The sequence below is a fragment of the Calliphora vicina genome, chromosome 5 (assembly GCF_958450345.1).
Source record: "Calliphora vicina chromosome 5, idCalVici1.1, whole genome shotgun sequence".
Classification (NCBI taxonomy): Eukaryota; Metazoa; Arthropoda; class Insecta; order Diptera; family Calliphoridae; genus Calliphora; species Calliphora vicina.
This window is the reverse complement of record NC_088784.1, coordinates 108,944,374-108,965,899: the sequence shown is the minus strand read 5'-3', so window position 1 is coordinate 108,965,899 and position 21,526 is coordinate 108,944,374. Positions and strand designations below refer to the sequence as shown.

Sequence of the window (21,526 nt, the reverse complement as noted above, 5' to 3'; positions counted from 1 at the left end):
GGGGGGGGGCGGTCTTTTTAATTTTAATTTTTACATTCTATTCGTGTTTCCACATGAGTCAGTTTAGATTTAAACTTATTATCTTAAGTATTAGCTTCTTTATAATTGATTGTATTAATTAGATTTAAATTAATTGAAAATAAATTATAGAAAGCAAGTACATAATAATAGTATTGTTGTTTGTTTAATGAAAATTGTTTTATTAATTATTTTATTAATATTTTTCTAGCTATAAATTATAAATTTTTTAAATAATCCGGTATTGCAATTATTCTATTGGAAACGTAACTGGAATATTTTGCTGGCTTTATGAAACTGTTTGAAATAAAATAATTACTTAGTGATGTAAAATCAAGTACAATTTATTTATAGAAATAAATAAATAAATAGTGAGTGTGTAAAGTGATTGGATTTTCATGGGAATTATAAATTAAAAAACATTCTACTTAAAAGTTAAATGAGTTTAGAGTATATTTTCTAAATAATTACTTAATATTAAAAGTAATCTGTTAATAATTGTTCAGTTATTACAATAGAATTGTATAATAGCAAGTCAACTTTACGTTAGAGACTATAGTGTTTTTCTGGCCAGATAAGTAGTACTTTTTCTGGTACTAATTATTTCATAATCAAAAGTGCAGTAGTACTCTCGCGACTCATTTGATATATTCAAAAAAAGTTCAGTATTGTGAGCAACTTTACACATTCCTAGGGACTCAAAATGATTTTCTGCGATTGCTTAAATATTTTCTATAAGAAATAATAACTATAACTATATTTTCTATAGAAAATCTTCAGTATAATAGTATTTTCTTTACAAAATCATGCGTATAACAGTATTTTCTATAGAAAATCTTTCAGTTTCTTTGCAAAATCTTCTGTACAACATTATTTTCTATAGAAAATACACAACAAATCTTCACTAATAAGAAACAAATTACAATTTTCCTATTTTTTTTAATATTCCAACCCGGGTCTACGTTCAGCTTTTGTCAACAAAAAGTCTCGTTGGGCCGAGTTTAATGATTCCTTTCGATGTCATGTTGAAAATAATCAAAACAATAATTATGTTGGGAATGAAAACGTTCATTCCATTCCATCAAAGAAAATTTTGATTAAAACTAATGAAAAATCTTGGTTTAATCCAAAGTAGATAACAACAAATAAGAAAGTAAAATCGGCCAAGCCCGACCATATTAATGAGCAAAAATCATGTTTCTTTTTAAATTTCAATATGGGGGCTGTGATCAAAAATCGATCGCCATGAAATTAGATCGCGTGACTTCTATCTATATGAAACTTATTTGTGTTGAATTGTATTTTGGATGCCAACATTTTTAAGAGTTTTATGTCTAAAGTAATTTTCGGAAGTAGGCCTGATATGGGAGCTATGGCCAATTATGAATCGATCTGCATAAAATGTTTATTTTTGTATAAAACTTTGTTGAGGACTTTATGGAGGAATTTGTGGGAATAGCCCTATTTCGGGAGGACATTTGTATAATATTCACTTGTTTCAAGAAAATACATTTTAAAATACATGAAATATCTTAAAAATTGCGACCTTTACTTTGCGCACAAGTTTACATGGACATCCAGACTGACAGATGGACGGACATTGTTAAATCGACTCAGAAAACTATTTTGAATGGAGCAATTTATTTTAAGGTGGATATTTTAGGGAGTTACAAACATCAGCACAAACGTAATATATTTTTCCCATTATGGAGTTGAAGGGTATAGAAATGACGAAACTGATTAGCTACGCAAAGGGTAGAGATCCTCAAAACGACTCACAGTTGGTCCGATTTCAAAGTTAACGGAAACGCTATGTATCAGTTAAACCTCTAGTCCGATTGAATTGAAAAATGATTTAATATGGTACTGGCTTTTAAAGATGTAAAAATGCTTTAGAGCAGTGTCAAGAACGAATCAAGCCAATGTCGGATACACTCTTACAAATTGAAGCGTATGTCAGAAAGAGCGATCTGCTTCGATCGAAACAAATAGTATTCGGACGGTGCAAGGTCAGGACTATAAAGCGGGTGATGCAAAAGTGACCAACCACTTCATTCTAAATAGTTTTTAACAGCTATTGCATAATGTGGCCGAGCGTTGTCATGATGGAATATTGTGGTTTCATGTCTGGCCGCATGGACATTTGGTTTTGGTGGCAATTCAGACATGCAAAATCGTCTTTCAAGGTCTGCCGACTTTACATTGTATGGTATCCAATTTCCCTGCTGCTTGCAAACGTTTTGCAATTGCTGCTTGAGTAGCTCCCAATGATTTTTCAAGCTCTTGTTGAGTTTTACAACAATTTTCATGGAATAATAGTCTTGGTCTTCAAACTTTTCTGAACCATACAAACCATCTCTCGCACGTTGAAAACGATGGAACCCATTCACCATAAGCATTGGTGAGCACTTTTTTCAAATTCAGAAAGTAAAGCAAAACTGAAGCAAAACAACTTTGTTGTTTACACTATAATGTTCAATAACTAAGTGAGAATAAGTGACAGATGTGTACCCTTCAAAATGACATATACATTATTCAAAACAAAAACCGCCTTCAAAAGATACACCATCTATTGTAAATCCATTTTTAAGTAAACACCCAATACATCCCAATAAGCACTCAAAAATTTTATTTCAAGTGTTGGAAATTAATTTTGAATTCAATTTGAAGGCCAGTCCATTTTTCAAATCAAACATTATTTTTGAAATATTAAAATTTTTTTTTTTTTAATTTTATCTTTTTTGTCAAACAAATAAAAAAATTCATCAAATTTATAGAAAAATTATTAAGAACCAATTAAAAATAAATTAGTAGATGAAACGCTCAAACATTTTGTTTTAGATTCCCAGAGGAAATCGAAAGTAATACAACTTCAAGAATACATCTCAAAAATCTTACAATGAGCTGATTTTTTTAATTGATTTGTATTTTAATAATATATAAAACATGTTTTTTTTCAAAATAAATATAATCCAAAAAAAATTGAGATTAATTAATTAGAAAAATAAGTAAATTAAAGCTTGAATCCGATTATTTTTTCGACTTGAATTAAACAATAATTAAAGGATTGAATTAAACTGTATTTTAAAGCATGAATTCAAGTATTATTCCTACTTGAATTGTATTTTAATTCAAGACTTGAAGTCAACTGTATAAATACTGTAATGATCGACTTGAATTCAAGTTTCCTTTTCACTGGAGAATGCTATTAAATTAAAGCGTAAAGTGTATTTCAACTCTTGAAATGTGAATGTATGACTAAAATTCTACTTGTTTTACACTTGAATTCCAGCGAAAATGCTTATTGGGATATAGGTACTTGCAATACATAATAACTGTTGAAAATATGCTTGAATTCAGATGAGTCAAAATCAATCGCTATTCGCTTTCAGAAGGAACCTTCCATAAAGATTCTTGGAATCACAGGAAATAAACGATCAGTGATCTGTAATATAATTGACCCGAGATCATTGTTCTCCATATGCAGACATGGATTATATTTCTTTCTTTCACTACTGTTGTGATTTATATATTTTTTATTTGATAATTTTCCTGGACTTCATTGACATTTATGTTGTCATGATCATATTCTTTCCCATGGTGGCTATGAGTATCGCTCACTGCTCTAATCACGATGAAGCGAAAAATTTCATTAAACAGAAACACATTTTGTAAAAAACACTTAAATTGCACACTCTTTATAAAAACTACTCGTAATCAATAAAATAAAAAAAACTAGTCGTTACTCAATTTCTTAACAGCACTAATAGCACTTGTTGGCATTTTAAATAGTTTATTTTTGCAATTATATTGAATTGTTTTTAAACTGTTTAAGGAAATTTTTTACTCAAAGTCTTTCCCTTGAAGGAAGCCTCATTTAGCTGACAACTGACAAGCAATTACAACAAAACAAATATGACATATAATATGATAAGGCTGATGATGTTGTTGTTGTTGTTGTAGGTAGGTATTTGTATTCGATTTAATGATAATCTAGCAATTTGTTTTACAAATAAAATTTCTAATAATTGCTGATTACAAAAAAACAAAAAAAATAATAGCGCCCCGTTTACTACAACAAATAATAAATATTTGTTAAAGTGTGTTTCTGTTTTGTGTGTTCAAAATCAATGTTAAAATTTAATTAAACAAATGTGAATATTAATTATTAATTAATAAAAATATAATATGTACAAATAGAGAATAAAAAATTATTGCAAAGTCATTAATGAATGCAAAGTAACAAGAATTAAAAATTATTTAATAATACATATAGGTTTAATAATAATACTGGATTTAATATCAGTTTCAAAATAAATAAATGAATAAATACTTACACCATTTTCTCAGATATGTACTGGATAATTTTGTACAAAGTTTGTGCTTTTGGCCATTCATAGTAATTTCATACAGTTACAAGCTGAAAATAAAATAGAATAGAATTGTATAATTAAAATAAATTGAAATTGAAATACAAATATTAATTATAATACAGAAAACTGAAAACAGAATAGAATTTAAACCCTGGTATTACATATTTGTTTAACTGTTAACCTTATTTTGCCATACTAGGGTTTGTTTGTTTATTTATTATTACTTAAATTTAAATACTTTTCAAAATAAGAGCAATTTATGTCAATTTTGACAGTTTAACCAAATGTTGCAATTTAAATCGACATTTTTTGCAAAATTGCTTTTCAAACTAAATATCTAGTTGAAATTTGTACTTAAATTATAATAACACTTGTTTGTTAACAATTAGCCATGAGTTAATTTAACAGAATTGAATTGAATATTGAAAATATTTCAAAACATCTTGGAAATACAACCTTGTTTATTTTCCAATTGTGATCTATGGCGTGACGAAATAACACTGAACTGTCAAATTGTTGAAATAACAAATGACCAAGAATATTTGTTTTATTTTGTTGTCTTGTTTTTTTTTTTTTTTGTTGGTTAATATTTTTGAGAGTCTAATTTTGAGATCACTTTCAACAGTAATAAATGAAGGATGGGCTGGTTGGTTGGCTGGCTGGTTGGCAAACAAGAAACAATTAAAGTTAAACTCATTAAACGCTAAACCTTTTATTTTATATTTCACATAAATCTGTTAAGAAAATAAAATAAAACCTACCTATTTACATAAATTCTAAGAAATAATGATTTAAATAGTACTTTGTAATGAATTTACGAGTATTTACACTAGAAATATATACAAAATTTTATTCACAGACAGCACTCAACTCGGCAACAATCAGAAGTTTAAACTTTGTACTCCCATAACTCGCAACTCTTAACTGATTGAAAATGTAAAAATATCAAAATGAAGGTTGGTTGTCAATTTACTTATTTGCTGGCATACAAATCGACAACAAAAACAACAATAACACAACATCTTTAAAATATTTTAATAAATTTTTAAATAAATTCAAAGCAACAACATGATATCAAAACAAATGTAAAATAAAATAATCATAAAATCAGAGTAAAATGGGAGGCTTTAAATGGGTTAGTTGACTGTTTGCTTTGTGATTAAAACTCTTCAGCGGTTGGTTTAGTGTTAAACCAAAGTAATCGTTAAATTTAAAACCGGTATAATTACACTTACACTTACACACACTAACAAATAGGTGTAATTTGACATTCGCACGAATCTTTACGAAAATTACAACAACAAAAACAACAACAACATTAATATTTAAACAAAACTACACTCTTACACAAAAGCAGACGCACACTTCAGCTGTGTAAACTTTAGTTTAAACATAGAGTTGCATACATTTTTATTTTATTCATACATATTGAGTTGTTGCTATTTTACACTTGACAACCAACATTTTTATTTGACTCTGAATTCAACACAAATCATAACTTAATGATTAAATTTATTTGTTGTTGTGTACAAATTTATGCTTTTTAAACTTTAACACAAAACACAAAATTACGTTATTTCAATTGTAACCAATTTAGAGGCCAATTTCTATAATAAAATTAAAAAAATTTAAAAATGTAAAAAAACCTCAGTTGCTTTTAACGTTTTTATTATATGTAGTGTGTTTTGTACTCAATTACCCATAATATTTTTCAATATTATAATTAATTTTATTTTGTTGTTGTTATTGTTGTTATTAGAGTTTAGCTGTTATTTGAATATTTAAGCAATAAAAATTCAATTCACTTCACTTTAAATTGTAAGAAGAAAAAAATGCCGAAAAAAGCCATTTGATTTGTTGGGCCTGCGTCATTTGAAATTCGTTATACGAGTTGAAAATATTAATTTGATCACAAACGCTCATTCTCCATCCAAACCTTATTATCAGATTTGAATTTATGGCTCAACTTTTGCCATCACAGCAAGTGCATTAGCACTATCCCCTACGCCATTTTGTAAGAGAATGCTCATCCCTCAAAGAATTTAATTTTAAAACATGAAAAATTTCATAGCTATTAGCTAAGATGATTCATCCATTCAACAATTAATGCAGAATAAAAGCATACAGATGCTGCTAAATAAAATACAACTGCAAGAAATGGAAAAACCTAGTATTTAAAATACAATTTACAGAGACCATATCCAGGCCGCTCCTATAAATATGCTTTCCAGTTATTTCTATATAGATATCTAACAAAAAATTTACAATAAGGAATAAAGTTTCGAACCCTTACTCCATAGAGAATAGACATAGAGCGGAAACTCTCCTGTCCTGTGCGAGAATTCCCGGGAATTTTTTTCCACAGTTTGATATTATGTTTTTTGAACACGACTTTCTCTAAAAGATGCTTAAAGCACCAAAACATATGTAGAAGATTCATACAGCAAAAAAAGATTTAACCCAAATAGACCAATAACAAGTTCATTATTCAAATTATTACAAAAACCAGTGAATGTTTTCAACATAGGCATCTTTGAGCTTTCTTCCAAAAACTAAGATTTGTCGAGGTCAGCAAAATAGTTATTGTTTGTGAGATGATTTCATCGTTGGAGTCAAATCTCTTTACGGCGAGAAATTTCTTCAGGTTTGGAAACAAGAAATAGTCACTCGGGACTAAATCTGGAGAATAGGTCGAATGAGGGAGCAATTCGTAGCCTAATTCATGGAAACTGCACATGAGTGCCGATTGTGATCGAATGCGGCAGCCATCTTGCTGAAAGCTTTCTCATACCCAAGTGATCTTTCAAAATTGAAAGAGATTATGAGATGCCTATGGCTTCTATAATCTGTTGCACTTTCAATCTCTGATTGGCCAACACCATATCGTGATTTTTTTCAATTGTTTTGGGTGTAGAGATCTCTACTAGAGAGATCCTGAACGTTAGACATCTTCCGTGCTTGTACGGCCACAACGAAATTCTGTAAACCCCTTTTTACCATTGAAATTGATGGTGCAGAGTTCCCATAGTATTTATCAAGTTTAGCCTTTATTTGAGTGATGGTTTTGTTCGGAAAAAATAATTCTTAATAAGCAGCCGAAATTCGCTTTATTCGAATTTCTCCTCAAGTCACGAGATCTGCAATCAATGACAGATGCCTGTTGACAGGAGCAGTGTTGCCCTTTCAGCTAAGATCAGAGAAATTCAAATAGTCGCGGACTTATTGACACAACCTCGCAAATAAAAACATATTTGTTAAGAATTAGTGTGCTGAATCATTAAAATGAACGATTTCATTTATGAAGCCGTTCTTTGGTATTTTTCAAAATTGTAACTCTTTTGTATTTACTAGGGTATTCGAATTATTCGAATTTTCTCTTGTTCGAATAAAATGAATAATTCGAATAAGAGATTTTAACTTGTTCGAATAATTCGATCACACGTTTAAAATTAATCGAATTATTTGAATAATTTAAATTTTTTAAAAAAGTAAAGAATGAAGTTTTTATGTAGGTTTTTTAATATTTTATTGTTAAAGAAAAACAAAAAAATAACGTTAAAGTTAACAATTCAAGTATTGATAATGTTAAAAAACATTCGAAAACAAAGTCCATCATTAAATTTTCAAACAGAAATATTCTGATCAGATTAACTCCCGAACAATCTACAAAACAATTGACTAGAAAACCCGTTTTGCAGCTATGTTTTAAGCTAGTTGGACATGATACTGAATTCAAATACAATATAAATGTATTAAGAAAATTTTTATGTCTTTCATTACAAAGTTAATCTTTTGATTATTAATTGCGATTTTTCTAATATTTCGCCAGCTAATTAACAAATATTTTATTCTGAACTTTTTATTTTCATTTGTTCAAGTCCTAAGTTAAAAATATGGAAAGATTTGTTTTTAAAATTGTAATTTCTTGCAGTAATATTTAAAAACTACAGTAATCAACTCATCTACAGTAATCAAAAGTCCCTTTGTCTTTAGTTATTTGTCGAATTTCAGAAACAATACAATTTTTCTGAGTCATTATTACTTATTTAAATTTGGAATTATGAAAAATTTAATAAATTTAAATATATATGAACATTTATTCATTTTATTCGATTATTCTACATAAAATTGTTCGAATTATTCGTTATTCGAAAATGGCCATTTTTAAATTGTTCGAAATTATTCGATTAATCGAACGATCATTAGTCGAATGAATACCCTAGTATTTACCAAAAAAAATAACAAAATAACATTTTGCAACTCTTAATATATGCACATGAGTTGTGGTCATTATGTTTGCAATATGTAGGGTATTTCACGTTTATTGATGTCAACAATTAACATCATTTAGTTAATTTGTTTTTTTTATTTTTATTTTCAAAATTTACGTGCAAAATTTCAACTTGTCTTTGGTCAAAGGGGTTTTTTGTTTATTGTTATTTACAATATATTATATTTTTATCTAAACCGAAAATTAAAAAAAATAAAAGCATTTTAAGTGTTAAATTTTTGTTTTCTTTTGAACAGCGTTAAATTAATAAATCATTAATTATTTTTTATGTCTTTGAAATAAGAGAATTTTAACGAAAAATAAAAACACATACAATTTGCTATGTATTTCTGGTATTGCGATAATTTTGTATAAAAATCTAAAACAATTTTGAGTTAATTCAATTTCAAGCTTTGAACACATTCAAGCAGAAACCTTAAAAGCACACAGGCGCGTCTTGGTCTTTTATAAGGTATCTGTGTTTGGAAGGAGAAATTGTTGAAATTTCCTGATTTTATTTTTTGAAAATTTTCCAATTTTTTTCTTGGAACTCTGTATACGCTTCTGTGTTTAGTTATTGTAAATACCTATTGCAGTTTTAAAATAACTTTAAACATTTGTACATCCATCTATAGATACATTTTTGTTTTGAGAATCATTTCAAGTCTATTGAATGCAGCACGAGTATGCACTCGTTTTGGGGAGTGAGAGAGTTTGTTTGTTGGTTGGTTGGTTGGTGGTTAATTCTCAATCAAACTTTAACAAAAAGCACGCACGACTTGTGCCATGCAACCGAAATACTTGTATCAAGACAACAATTACAACAAAAAAATAGCTAATGGCTAGTAAGATATTGAGATACAAATATACAGACACACATACATATATTATAGTAGTAGTTAGTAGATAAATACATATGTACAAACATCTATCTGTCTGTATTAATATCATAGATACATACATATAATATGTAACTTAACGATTGCAATTTCTGGTTTTCTTCTTACCAAACTCCAACAACAAAAATCACAAATCGACCAAAACCAAAAAGACAAAACTATTTATCAGTTAAGCAACTTGTCCAACTTGCAATTACATACACTTGTACATTGTATACTCTGATTCAGCTTATGAAAAACTGATTTTTTCTTAAATAAATATCTGCATATAGGAAATACTCCCCATTACAGGTGATTAAGGAACCAACTTGAAATTTTCATACAGTTTGTAACAATTCAACTTAGATGAAATCAGAAATTTAGTTACTTCTCTTTTCAAATTGTATTTCGTTGTATTATGTATTAAGACACTAAATTGCAAATTAACCATTCGTTTTCGGGTTAATTTGGCACAATTGACATTACAGTTTTGAATTACATTTTTTCGTAAAACCTAGTAAATCAATTTTCCGAACTCAAATCAAAATAAAAAAGGGTGGGTCACTACAACCGTGACTTTTTGAATTTCCCGGCTCTTAACTGAAAGGCTGTGTTGACAACACTGCTGCTGTCAACAGGCATCTGTCAACAAGCTCATTTAGTTTGTGTTTGACAGCCATAGATAGCAGACTACCTCGTGATTTGAGGAGAAAGTGAATGAGCAGACGATCATTAAGCATTATTTTTTGGGGAAGAAAACATCACTCAAATAAAGGCTAAGCTTGATAAATACTATGGGAACTCTGAACCATCAATTTCAATGGTAAAAAAGTGGTTTACTGAATTTCGTTGTGGCCGTACAAACACGAATATTCTGAACGCCCAGTTGAGGTCTATACAAACGAAACAATTGAAAAAAATCACGATATAGTGTTCAGAGAATGAAAGTGCGGGAGAGATTTCCACGGGAAAAATCCATGAATTAGGCTCCCTATTCCGCCCTATTCTCCGGATTTAGCCACTAGTGATTATTTCTTGTTTCCAAACCTGAAAAAATGTCTCTCCAGAAATAGATTTGATTTGGCTGTGCCAAAACTTATACACCCACAAAATTATATTTTAAAAAAAAAATTTTAAATTTTTTTTCTTAAAAATTTTTTTATTTAAAAAAAATAATTTAAATTTATTAGTGAAAAAGAATTTATGACAAAAAAAAATTTTTGGTGAAAAAAAAATTGGTGTTTTAAAATATTTTTTTTTTTTCAAAATCGAATTTTTTAAAAAAAAAAAAAATTATTTAAAAAGAAAATAATTTAAATTTATTAGTGAAAAAGAATTTATGACAAAAAAATTTTTTTGGTTAAAAAAAAATTGCTGTTATAAAATATTTTTCCCGATTTTCACCCATTGTAGGTCCAATTTATAAAGGATTTTGAAATATGTATCATTAGATAACCATATTTTCTGTTTTTTTCCTTAAAAAAATAATTTTCAATTTATTAGTGAAAAAGAATTTACGACAAACAATTTTTTTTTTTGCTAAATAAAAAAAAATCGGGTTATAAAATATTTTTCCCGATTTTCACCCATTGTAGATCCAATTTATAAAGGATTTTGAAATATCTATCATTAGATATCCATATTTTCTATATTAATGACTTAGTAATCCAGATATACATCAATAAAAAAATCGAGGTTGTCCTGGTTTTTTTCCTTATATCTCAGCCATTTGTGGGCCGATGTTCTCAATTTAGTTTATATATGTAATAGCAACCGAACTGGGTCTATAGAGGATATATTGATATATTAATCATGTATGAAAGTTATTTGGGATCTACGAAAAGGTGATTGCAATATACAGACGGCGTGGCTATATCGATTCCGATATACATATACTTTATGGGGTCGCAAATGAAAAATGTTGAAATTTCAAATGGAATGAAGGGTATAAAAATCCGAATATATTTGCTGATTTTGCACAATAAACCGGGTTGCATAAATGATAGAGTATAGATAGGAACATATTTTTATACCACCATCTAGAAAGAAGAGGAGTATATCGATTTTGCCATTCCGTTTGTAGCACATCAAAATATTTGTAGCAGACCCCCACTGGTATATATATTCTGAGTCCTCATAAGATTCTAAGACGATCTAGCTATGTCCGTCTGAGATTTTCCACAAATACTGTCTGTTCATAAGGTTTTGAAAGTGGGCAATATAGCCCCCATACAAATGTCCCCCGAAATATGTTGATTATGCGGTTATTCTGATAAAATTTTGCAAAAATTAGTTCTAAGTACTTTGAAATTATACTGTAAAATATGGCGAAAATCGGGCAACATTTGTCCCTAGTCTCCATACAAAGTCCCCCTCAGAAAATGACTTGAACATTCAAAATTGTCTTATAATAATTAACATCGTTATGAAATTGGACATAATCAAGTTCTATATGAACCTAAATCTTTCTACCAACTTTTGTGAGGATCGGTCCATAATTGGCCCTACCCCTTCTATATCAGATAAATATTTTATTGTCAGATATTGATGGTGAGTATACAAGATTCGGCATCTCTTACTTGATGTTATTGAAACTAATCAAAGAAATTAGTTTTCTACGAATATAAAAAGCAACTAAACATGGCAACAAACTGGATTTGTACACATGTTCCATAAAGGGTTAAAAAAGTACGCAAAATGTAACCAAATGGCCACACTGACAGTCAGTTAAAATGTTTTTTATTTTGGTTTTTAGTGCGACCACAAAAACTTCATATCTTCCAAAACCGGTTCTAGTTTGAATGTAAATCTAAAGAACTAAAAATTCTAGCTTTAAGCCAGCCACCAAAGCAACGAACCCTTTTAAAATATAAAAACACATTGAAAAAAAATTATTATTAAAAAAAGTAGATAAAAAAAATAGCAAAATATTCCACAATAATGATGATGATGTTGATGTTGTGATTAAAGTTCAAGGTGGTTGGTATAAATACATAAATTATACGTTCAAAAGAAACTCATTCCATGTTTAATAAAACAAATTAAAAAAATATAGTTAAAAAAACAAAAAAAGTTATTACTTGGGATAGATAGTTAACTAAAAGTGAAGATTTTAGCTCTTCCGTAATAAATATTTAACATGAAAGAATTTACAAAGCAGGGCGTAAGAATAAAAGAATGTATGACATTACTGCATTAAGATAAGTTTTATGGCAATTGAGTTTTATTATTAATAAATTTTTAAAAAAATGCCGTTTTTTCAAGCTTGATTAATATTAAAAGTACGTGAAATTGTATTTATTATTAAACAGAAAACAAATTAATAATTTTTAAACATCCATTGAACTTTTTAACAAATTTTAAAATTTCTTTGTCTGTCTTAAAAAGTCAGTTTTTAAAAGTTCTCCTAAATCCATATATTTGTTTATATTTCTTATTTTAAAACAAGGTTATATGCTAATTATTGTTATTATTTCGTTTTTATTTTTCTCAATTTATTTAATTTAAACATCAATTTAATTATTTTTTTTTCTTGTTCTCTCATAGACATGTTTTATTTATTGTATAATGGCTCAAGTACAAGTTTCAATTTTATACCTGTTTTTTTAATTTATTTTATTTGAAATTACATATGTATGAGATAAGATTTGGCATATAGTAAGTGGCTATGTTGTAGATCAGTTATCGTAGTAGGGAGCTTATGTATTTATGGATTATAATAAATTTGTTAAATGTAATTTTTGTTCCTTATTTGATAATTTTTATGAAGTTCGTAGAGTTTATAGGTAAATAACTGATAATGTTCGGCCCCTGGTGGCTATGAGTGGCGATCACTGTTATAGATTAGCAATTAATCTAAATTAAAACAATTTTTTATATATTAAAATAGAAACAAACACAAGTTACTTTTTGTGTATAGATTGTTAAAAGTTTTATAGATTTTCCTCTAAAAATAAAAAAATTTCAACCATAGAAATAACATTTTCTACATAAAATATGGAATGATATTCATATCTAACAAATTTTTGGCCTGCTCTAGCAGACGTGGAATTTCAAACTCATATTATTTTTTAACAAAGAAAGATTTCTATTAAGTATGCTTTCATATATGTATATTCATATGAATATATGTTGGGAAGATCATGCAAACTGTTGAGATGATGATGAATGAAGTTCAAGATAATGGCTAAAAGACAAAAGGCTCCAAACAATTTAAACAATAGCCAAAAGAAACACACAAAAAAAGTACTCATACATAAATATTCAACACATTGTGAACTTGTCGTAAATCAACTTTTTTCTTGTCTCAATTTTTTTTTATATTTTTTTTGTGCCCAAAATTTGTGTCATGTTATCAAGGTTAAATTTTATAATGTTGATCATTTAATAAAAACAGATTCATACAAAGTAAAGGTACCTATGCAAGTAAAGTAGAGATGAATGACTGACTGGCTGGCTGGCTGGCTGAATGAATGAAGTCTTCTCTTAGTTAAGATGCTTACACATGGTTTTTCATAGTTCCAGCTAAATAAATAAAAATAATGAATGTAATCCACAGTGTAAGTAAGCTGTAAATAAATACTTCCTGTAATAAATGTTTTATGTTTTATTATTGCTAAATTTACTTGTTATTTTGTTAACAAATATTTTAATTAGCTTTAAATCTTATTTTGTTGCTAATAGTACGCAGCAGTTTCTAAATCTGCTCCCTAACTCCTTCAAGAATTGTTTATATTGCAGCAGTGGTCGGCACTCATAGCCAATGTTCTCACGACAATTGGATCTTTGCTACGGATCGACCCAAGCCTCACTCAACCAAAGGTTTTCAACTCAGCTACAGCCATCCCCAGCAGTTACGGGAGCTAGTGATTTTACCTATCACTTTGGGTCGTAACTTCAATAGATACTTGGCTTTTGGATTACAATGAGATGGTCTAGATTACGTAGAGACAAATAAGTGACAATTGACTACACGCTAGATTACCAGGGATGTATAAAGTAACCAATTGACTTCTATAAGCACTACAACGAACACATAAGTGTCAAATGAACCATATATATCAATTGGTTTAAGCGAAATGATCAGACATTAGTGCTGGGTATCAACCGGATTTTTTCCACAGGGAACAACTTTTGACTAAGCAGAGCTCTCACAACAACTATTCATAGCCACCAGTGGCCGAATGCGATCGACTATTCACATGAACACTACACGAATGTGAGCAAAACGGTTGAAAACAATCAAAATTGAAACAAATTGAAGATTGTGCACTAGGGTGGGTCAATTTGTTCGGGCGTGAAAAAACGTGATAGGCGTAAAGCAAAATCGGAATCTACACAAAAGAATCTACCAAAAGAAATCTGTCCACTGAAAGAAATCACTGTCCAACAAATTGAGACTTTTTGATTGGAACAGAATAGCGACACTATAATTCTGAACGGGCATGCTGAGTAAATAATTTTTGTAGAATAAACTTATAGTCCAGCTGATCTGAATTTTTGTTTTACAGTGGGTCAAAGTTTTAATATTTTGATCGAAGGGTGCATTATACTAAATAAATGAAAAAAAAAATGTTGTAAGTTAATGTCTAAGAGAATTCTTATTGTCAGAGTTATATTGTGGAATTTAATGGGGTATTTTTTGTGGAAGATCTTAACCCTCTAGCTCCTTTCTTTAGGGGTCAATTTTACACTTTCTTCGAAATAATCGGAAACAGCAATTTCAAAATGTTTGAAAGCATCAGAATTCATCCAAAAGCAGGGAAATTGGGTGCCATACGAATTGAAGCTGAGATACCTTGACGAATGATTGTGTGTCTGAAATGAAAAATGGATCCATTACGATAACCCGAAGCGTAAGAGATCGTTTGTTAAGCTCGGCCAACCAGCCGTATCGATACAAAAGCCAAGTAGCCATGGCGCTAAGTTAATGCACTGTATTTGGTGGGAGAAAAGTGTCCTATCTGTTATGAGCTGCTGATATCTGGCCATATCATCACAGGGAACCTTCACCGAAAGCAACTGATTTGTTTGAAGCGAGGCCAGACTTGAAAGCGTAATATTCCATCATGACAACAATCGGCAACATATTACCATACCTGTTAAAAAGTATTTAGAATGAAGTGGTTGGGAAGTTTTGCCTCACCCGCTTTGTAGGCCAGAACTTGTCCAGTCCGATTACTATTTGCTTCTGTCGATGCAGAACGCTCTCTCTGGTATACGCTTCAATTTGTAACAGAGTATTTGATATTGGCTTGGTTCGTTCTTGGCCTCAAAAGATGAGGAGTTCTTTTTGGCTCGGAATCCATGAATGATGCCAGAAAGTAATAATAGCAAATACTTTGAATAAATGTTTCAAAATAAAAGCTAAAAATTTGAAAAAATCCCTCATTTTTAAGTCATACACCCAATAGTTATTATTAAAATTCATAAATATTCATAATAAATGAAAATTACAATAAATATTTCTTTTTAGTTCTGGAAACAAGTTTAAGCTGCAATAACTTATCTCCTTAACCTTCACTACATAAACATGGATAACAATTTTAATTTTCTTCAATGCTAAAATCATAATCATACAACTTTTCAATTAAATTTTAATTGTTCCGCATTATTGGTATTGTATTTTTTTTTTTTTTTTTTTTTTTTTAATTTTTGTCAATTATTTTGGGATTTCCCCCAATGGCCTTGATAACTTTAAAATATTTAAAGCTTGAACAACGTAAAGGGTCATGTTCTTTTAGCATTGATATTAAACCATTTTAATTATCATTATTATATAATTAAAACCTTAAACTACAATACAACAGATTAATTAAACCAAACAAAATGTTTATGTTTAATAATCTTTGTTAAGCCATCTCTTTGTTTTAAAACATTTTTCCAAGTCTTACTCACAGTTTATAAAACATTTAGAAACAATTAAATGACAAATAATTTATTATTACCTTTTTAATATTGTTTTTATAGTTAATAGGGGTTAAAAGTACAAACAAATACTTAAAAAGTTTTTGAGAAAAAATAAAAAAAAAAAATACAAATATTTTAATTGAGTTAAATAACAAATAAAAAGGGTCTATTATAAAATAAGAAAAAATTGTTAAAAAGCACTAAACGCTTTACGTGTATTAAATTGTTATTACAATAACTTAAAAGATTAAAAAAATATAAAATAAACAACAACATCTACTACTGAAGTATTAAAACAAAAATAAAAACAAAAATTGTTGTTGCAAATAGAAACAAATCTGAGAATTAAGTGTGCGGTTTTTTGTTAATGTTAATAATGCTTTATTGCTTTTAAGTTTTATTTAAATATTTTATTTTATTTTATTTAGATGCCAGCCACCTTGACCGGGGTCAAGTGTACAATTTTTTTTAAAAAACAACTTGTTTTTTCTTATTTTCTTTTTTTTATATTTCAGTTCAAACTTTTATTGCATGTAAGATGACAACGCTTAACGCCTGTCGCTTAACGCTTTTTGTGTGATTTTTAATATTCTGCGGCCATCTCTGTTTTGTTGAGTTTGAAAGAGAGTGTCAGAATGAGAAGGAGAAGTAGAGGGAGTGAAATTTCTTACATTGTAATGTTTTTAAACATAAAAGGTTTCTTTAAACGAAATCCTTTATTTAAATTTAATAATTCAATATCTTGATTAAAATATAAGTAGTTAATTTAAAGAAATAAAACACAATAACAACTACTACTTAAAATAAAAAAAAAGTTTTAAAAGAAAACAAGTAAAAGTTGCATAAATTAACATTGTTTTTGTTGTTACTTTTAACTTGTTAATTTTTCGTTTCATTGTCCGTCTGTCTGTCTGTCAGTCAGTCTATCTGCCCGTCTAGCTGTCTATCTGCTAGTATGTGCTAGCAGTTACTTTAAAAATATCTCTAAAATGTTTCGTTTTCATTTCTTTCTTTATGCGAGTGAGTTTCTGATAATTTGCAGTCGTATCACGTTGATTGAAGTGTTATGATCGCTTTACAGGCGCATTTTTTTGATTTCAGTCCAAAAAAAAGTTTATTTCGTTTTCGGCTTTTTGAGATTGAGATACATTGAGCTTTCAGTTTAACTCACAATTAACTGAGTAAATAGCACACGACATACACACATCTACTCAAACCTACAACCAAACTCTAAGCACAGTGGGTCCTTAAAACGCAAAATAATACAATAATTATGTAGTTAATAAAATTTCAGTTTTAGTCTGTTTTTTTTTTTTTTTTGTCATCAAAAAAAACGTGTCAAAATGTTTATTTTTTTTAAATCACATTCATTTATTATAAATTATTAAGTAAATAAAAACGAATTTATATAAAACAAATAATTGTTCAGTTTGTTTTTCTAATCAGCTTCTATGTAAAAAGTTTTCTGTAACTAAGTATTTGTCTATACAAATATTTAAACATTTTCACCTTATTAACCCTTTCTATAATATAAATAAATAAAAAATATTCAGCCCTATTCGAGAAAAACGGTTATTACGTTATAAAACGATAAAACTCTTAATTCTTAAACGAAGTAGCAAAAGTCTCTTTTTGACAAAGTGTTGACTTTTTTCTGCAATTTGCTACAAAATCGTATTTTTTGGCTTTATAGCGGATTTCATTTGCAGACAATTTTGGTATCATATGAAAGGTATTTGAATGGCCTTTCCAATACTATATAAATATTTTTGAAAATCCACCTTTATTGAAAAAAAAATTTGCTTAATTTCTGACTCTTGGTTTAAAGATCGTATTTTTTGGTTTTATAACGATTATTTGAAATAAAGGTATTTGAAATAAAGTTATAAACATTTTTTCTTTTATAGAATAAACATGTTGCCTTTTTTCTGCCCCTTGCTTACAAAATCGTATATTTGGCTATTTAACGGATATCAGTTGTAGACAAATTTGGTATCAAATGAACGTTATTTGAAACACCTTTCCAATACTGTATCAACATTTTTCCAATACATCATAAAAGTAACTTATGTAGTTATCTTTTTGGAAAAAATGTTGGCCTTTTTTCAGCAACTTACTTACAAAATCCTAAATTTTAGACAAATTCAATCAGATTAAAGGTATTGAAAAGATCTATTAAATACTTTATAAACATTTTCGGAAATACATCATAAAAGTAACTTATGACGTTTTCTATTTGTAAAAAAATATTGCCTTTTTTCTGCCCTGCCCATGCTTTCAAAATAGTAATTGTGATACACATAAATTTATTAGTAAATTAAAGGTATTTAAAAGACCTGTCCAATAGAGTGTCCAAAAATTTTTTTTTTTGAATTTCGGAACGCATACCCTCTAATTTTTTTATATATATAAAACTATATTTAAATATGAAATTTTGTCTTTCTATCATGATTGCAACCCGTGCCGACTTGCGATTTAGTTTTGTGGTGCATTTACAAGGAAAAAAAATGCAATTTTTTCAGTTTTTGTAAAAATTTTGCCATTAAATAATTACTTTTGCAATTTATTTTAAAAGAATCGATATGTGTACGTAGTTGTCGTTCTAATAAGATATAAAACACAAAAATTGGTTAAAAAATGTTAAAGTTATTCAAAAATCGCCAGGCAATTAACGTGTCTCAGGCCACTAGAACAAGAAACGTAGGAACAAAATAAACATATGTTGAGAAATATTAAAATAAGAGCTTATTTTTACTTAAAATATATACATATTTACTTGTATATTTGTTTTTGGCTTCGTAGGATACCGTTAACCTATTCGCAGGTATGACCAAAAAAAATATTTTTTTAACGGCAGTTTCAAAACTCCAATTTCAAATTTTTAAAAATTTTGTTAAACAATTTTCAGAATTTTTTGATCATCACTTGGGGATTTATTGCCAACATAATAGGGAATAAAAATGTGAAAAATTATGTCAATACCTCCTATAGTTTTTCCGTACCTGCAATTTAAATTTTGCGATTTTCGAGAAAAACTAATTTTTTGGCCATATTTTGGAGAATGAGCCGAATTTCCTTACTGTTATGATTTTTAAGTAAAAGCTATTAAGAATATTATAATCCATATAATTATAAATATAGTCTGAAAGTTTTACTAAAATCGGAAAACGCCAACCCTTAAATCGAGAAGGTCAAATTTTTCAATATTTGGAATTTCTCAAGGAAAAATAGCGAAATGTTATATATTTTTGGTCCGATTTTGATGAAACTCAAGAAAAGTATAACATGATGTCTAGTATTTATAATAACAGCACAAAAATTAAAATTAACCCTTAATAGCACTTGGGTATGCGTTCCGAAATTCCAAAAAAAAAAAAAATTTGCGCCACTCTACTGTGCAATACAAAATACTTTTTGGAATAACATCATTATTGTGTGAGACATAAAAATATTTAAATTTAATTAATATTTTCTGCCAAATTGTGCAATTTTAGAATAATTTTTTATTTATTGAACTATATTTTCCAACACAATTGTCAATTGTATATCTAGAATTGAAACGATCGATACCTTTAAAAATCTTTAAATTTCCAAAAATCCAACTCTTTGCTAAACTGTCTTTCTATTAAGATATATTAAAATTAGAAATCGGTTGAAATTCAATTCAAGTTATTACCAATTCCCATGGTCATTATAAATCTCAAACAGAGCTGCAAATAAATACAATAAAATCTTATTGCGGAATTAAAAAAATCTCAAACATTCATTCCATAATTTTATTCTCAAAATCGAATTATATAGCTTCATTCAAAGGCATTTATTTGAATAGTTTATTTCAAAAACCAGTCAAGCAACAAATTATAGATTTTGAGTAAATCAAAGTAATCTTCCTAGCAGCCTAAAAATTACTTCTACAATATTGAAATTAATTCATAACAGAATTCATTCAGCCTCTGAATAATTCAATTTTTGTTAATTCAAATCATTGAATTAAAATGTTTAAAGCCTATTGTATGTAATACATACATTTGAGAACAGTTTAAATCATTCAACATACTTTGATTCTTGATTGATTCAATAAAGAATTAATACTTAAGTAAATGAATTCAATACGTTTGGAGTACTAAAGAATTAAGACAACAAATGAATTTGTCCATTCAGCATAAATAAAATTGTTAAGATTTGGTTTCAAACTAAATAAGATACATTATACTGAAAATGTCTAATTCAATTTTATATATTGTCTACCCCTTCAAATTCATAAATTCAGTTTACCTGCTTCAATTTCATTAAACAAATTCTAAAACTTTAAAGGTTTCATTAACAATAACTGTGAGAAATTCAGACTGCTACTACAATTCAGAAAGAAGTTCATAATATATATTATAGTTTTTAGTTATATAGGTTATATGGGGACTCCCATATTGTTAATTTCTGTCTATAATTTCTGGGTCATCTGACTTCATTTTCAATACTTGTCATCACTAAGTCTTATATATTGTTACCACATGTGTGTGGGAAGTTCATCAGGGGGCTTCGGAAAATCACCAGACCTTGGTTAACGATATTTCATCATTATACCCTTCACCATGAGTGGCAAGGGTATATACATATAAGTTTGTCATTCCGTTTGTAATTTCTACATTTTTCATTTGCGACCCCACAAAGTATATATATTCTGAATCGTTATAGATAGCGGAGTCGATATAGCCATGTCCGTCTGTGTGTTGAAATCAACTTTCTGAAGCCCCCAAATAACTTACATACACGAATGATACATCAATATCTCCGAAATTCTTCTGGCTCAATTGCTATTTAAAATCGAGAAAATCGGTCCACAAATGGCTGAGATATAAGGAAAAAACCAGGACAACCTCGATTTTTGACCTATTTTTAACCCATATCTGGATTAATAGACAATATGGATATCTAATGATAGATATTTGAAAGACCTGTGCTACGACGTATATAAGACCATAGTAAGTTGGACCTACAATGGGTCAAAATCTTTTTTAACCCAAATTTTTTTTTTAACAAAATTTTGTTTCACTAAATATTAAAAAAAAAAAATTTTAAAA

At 28.5% G+C, this 21,526-nt stretch overlaps 1 protein-coding gene across 2 annotated transcripts in view; it reads right to left on the bottom strand.

Annotated features, from left to right (window-relative positions):
* The window catches only part of emp (epithelial membrane protein), a 42,957-nt gene that overhangs the window by 9,382 nt on the left and 12,049 nt on the right, over positions 1–21,526 (bottom strand). For both annotated transcript variants that reach the window (XM_065511322.1, XM_065511321.1), the window contains exon 2: positions 4,356–4,438. In XM_065511322.1, coding sequence (XP_065367394.1) covers positions 4,356–4,416 — 61 coding nt within the window. In that variant the 5' untranslated portion in view covers positions 4,417–4,438. The remainder of the gene's footprint in view (positions 1–4,355; positions 4,439–21,526) is intronic.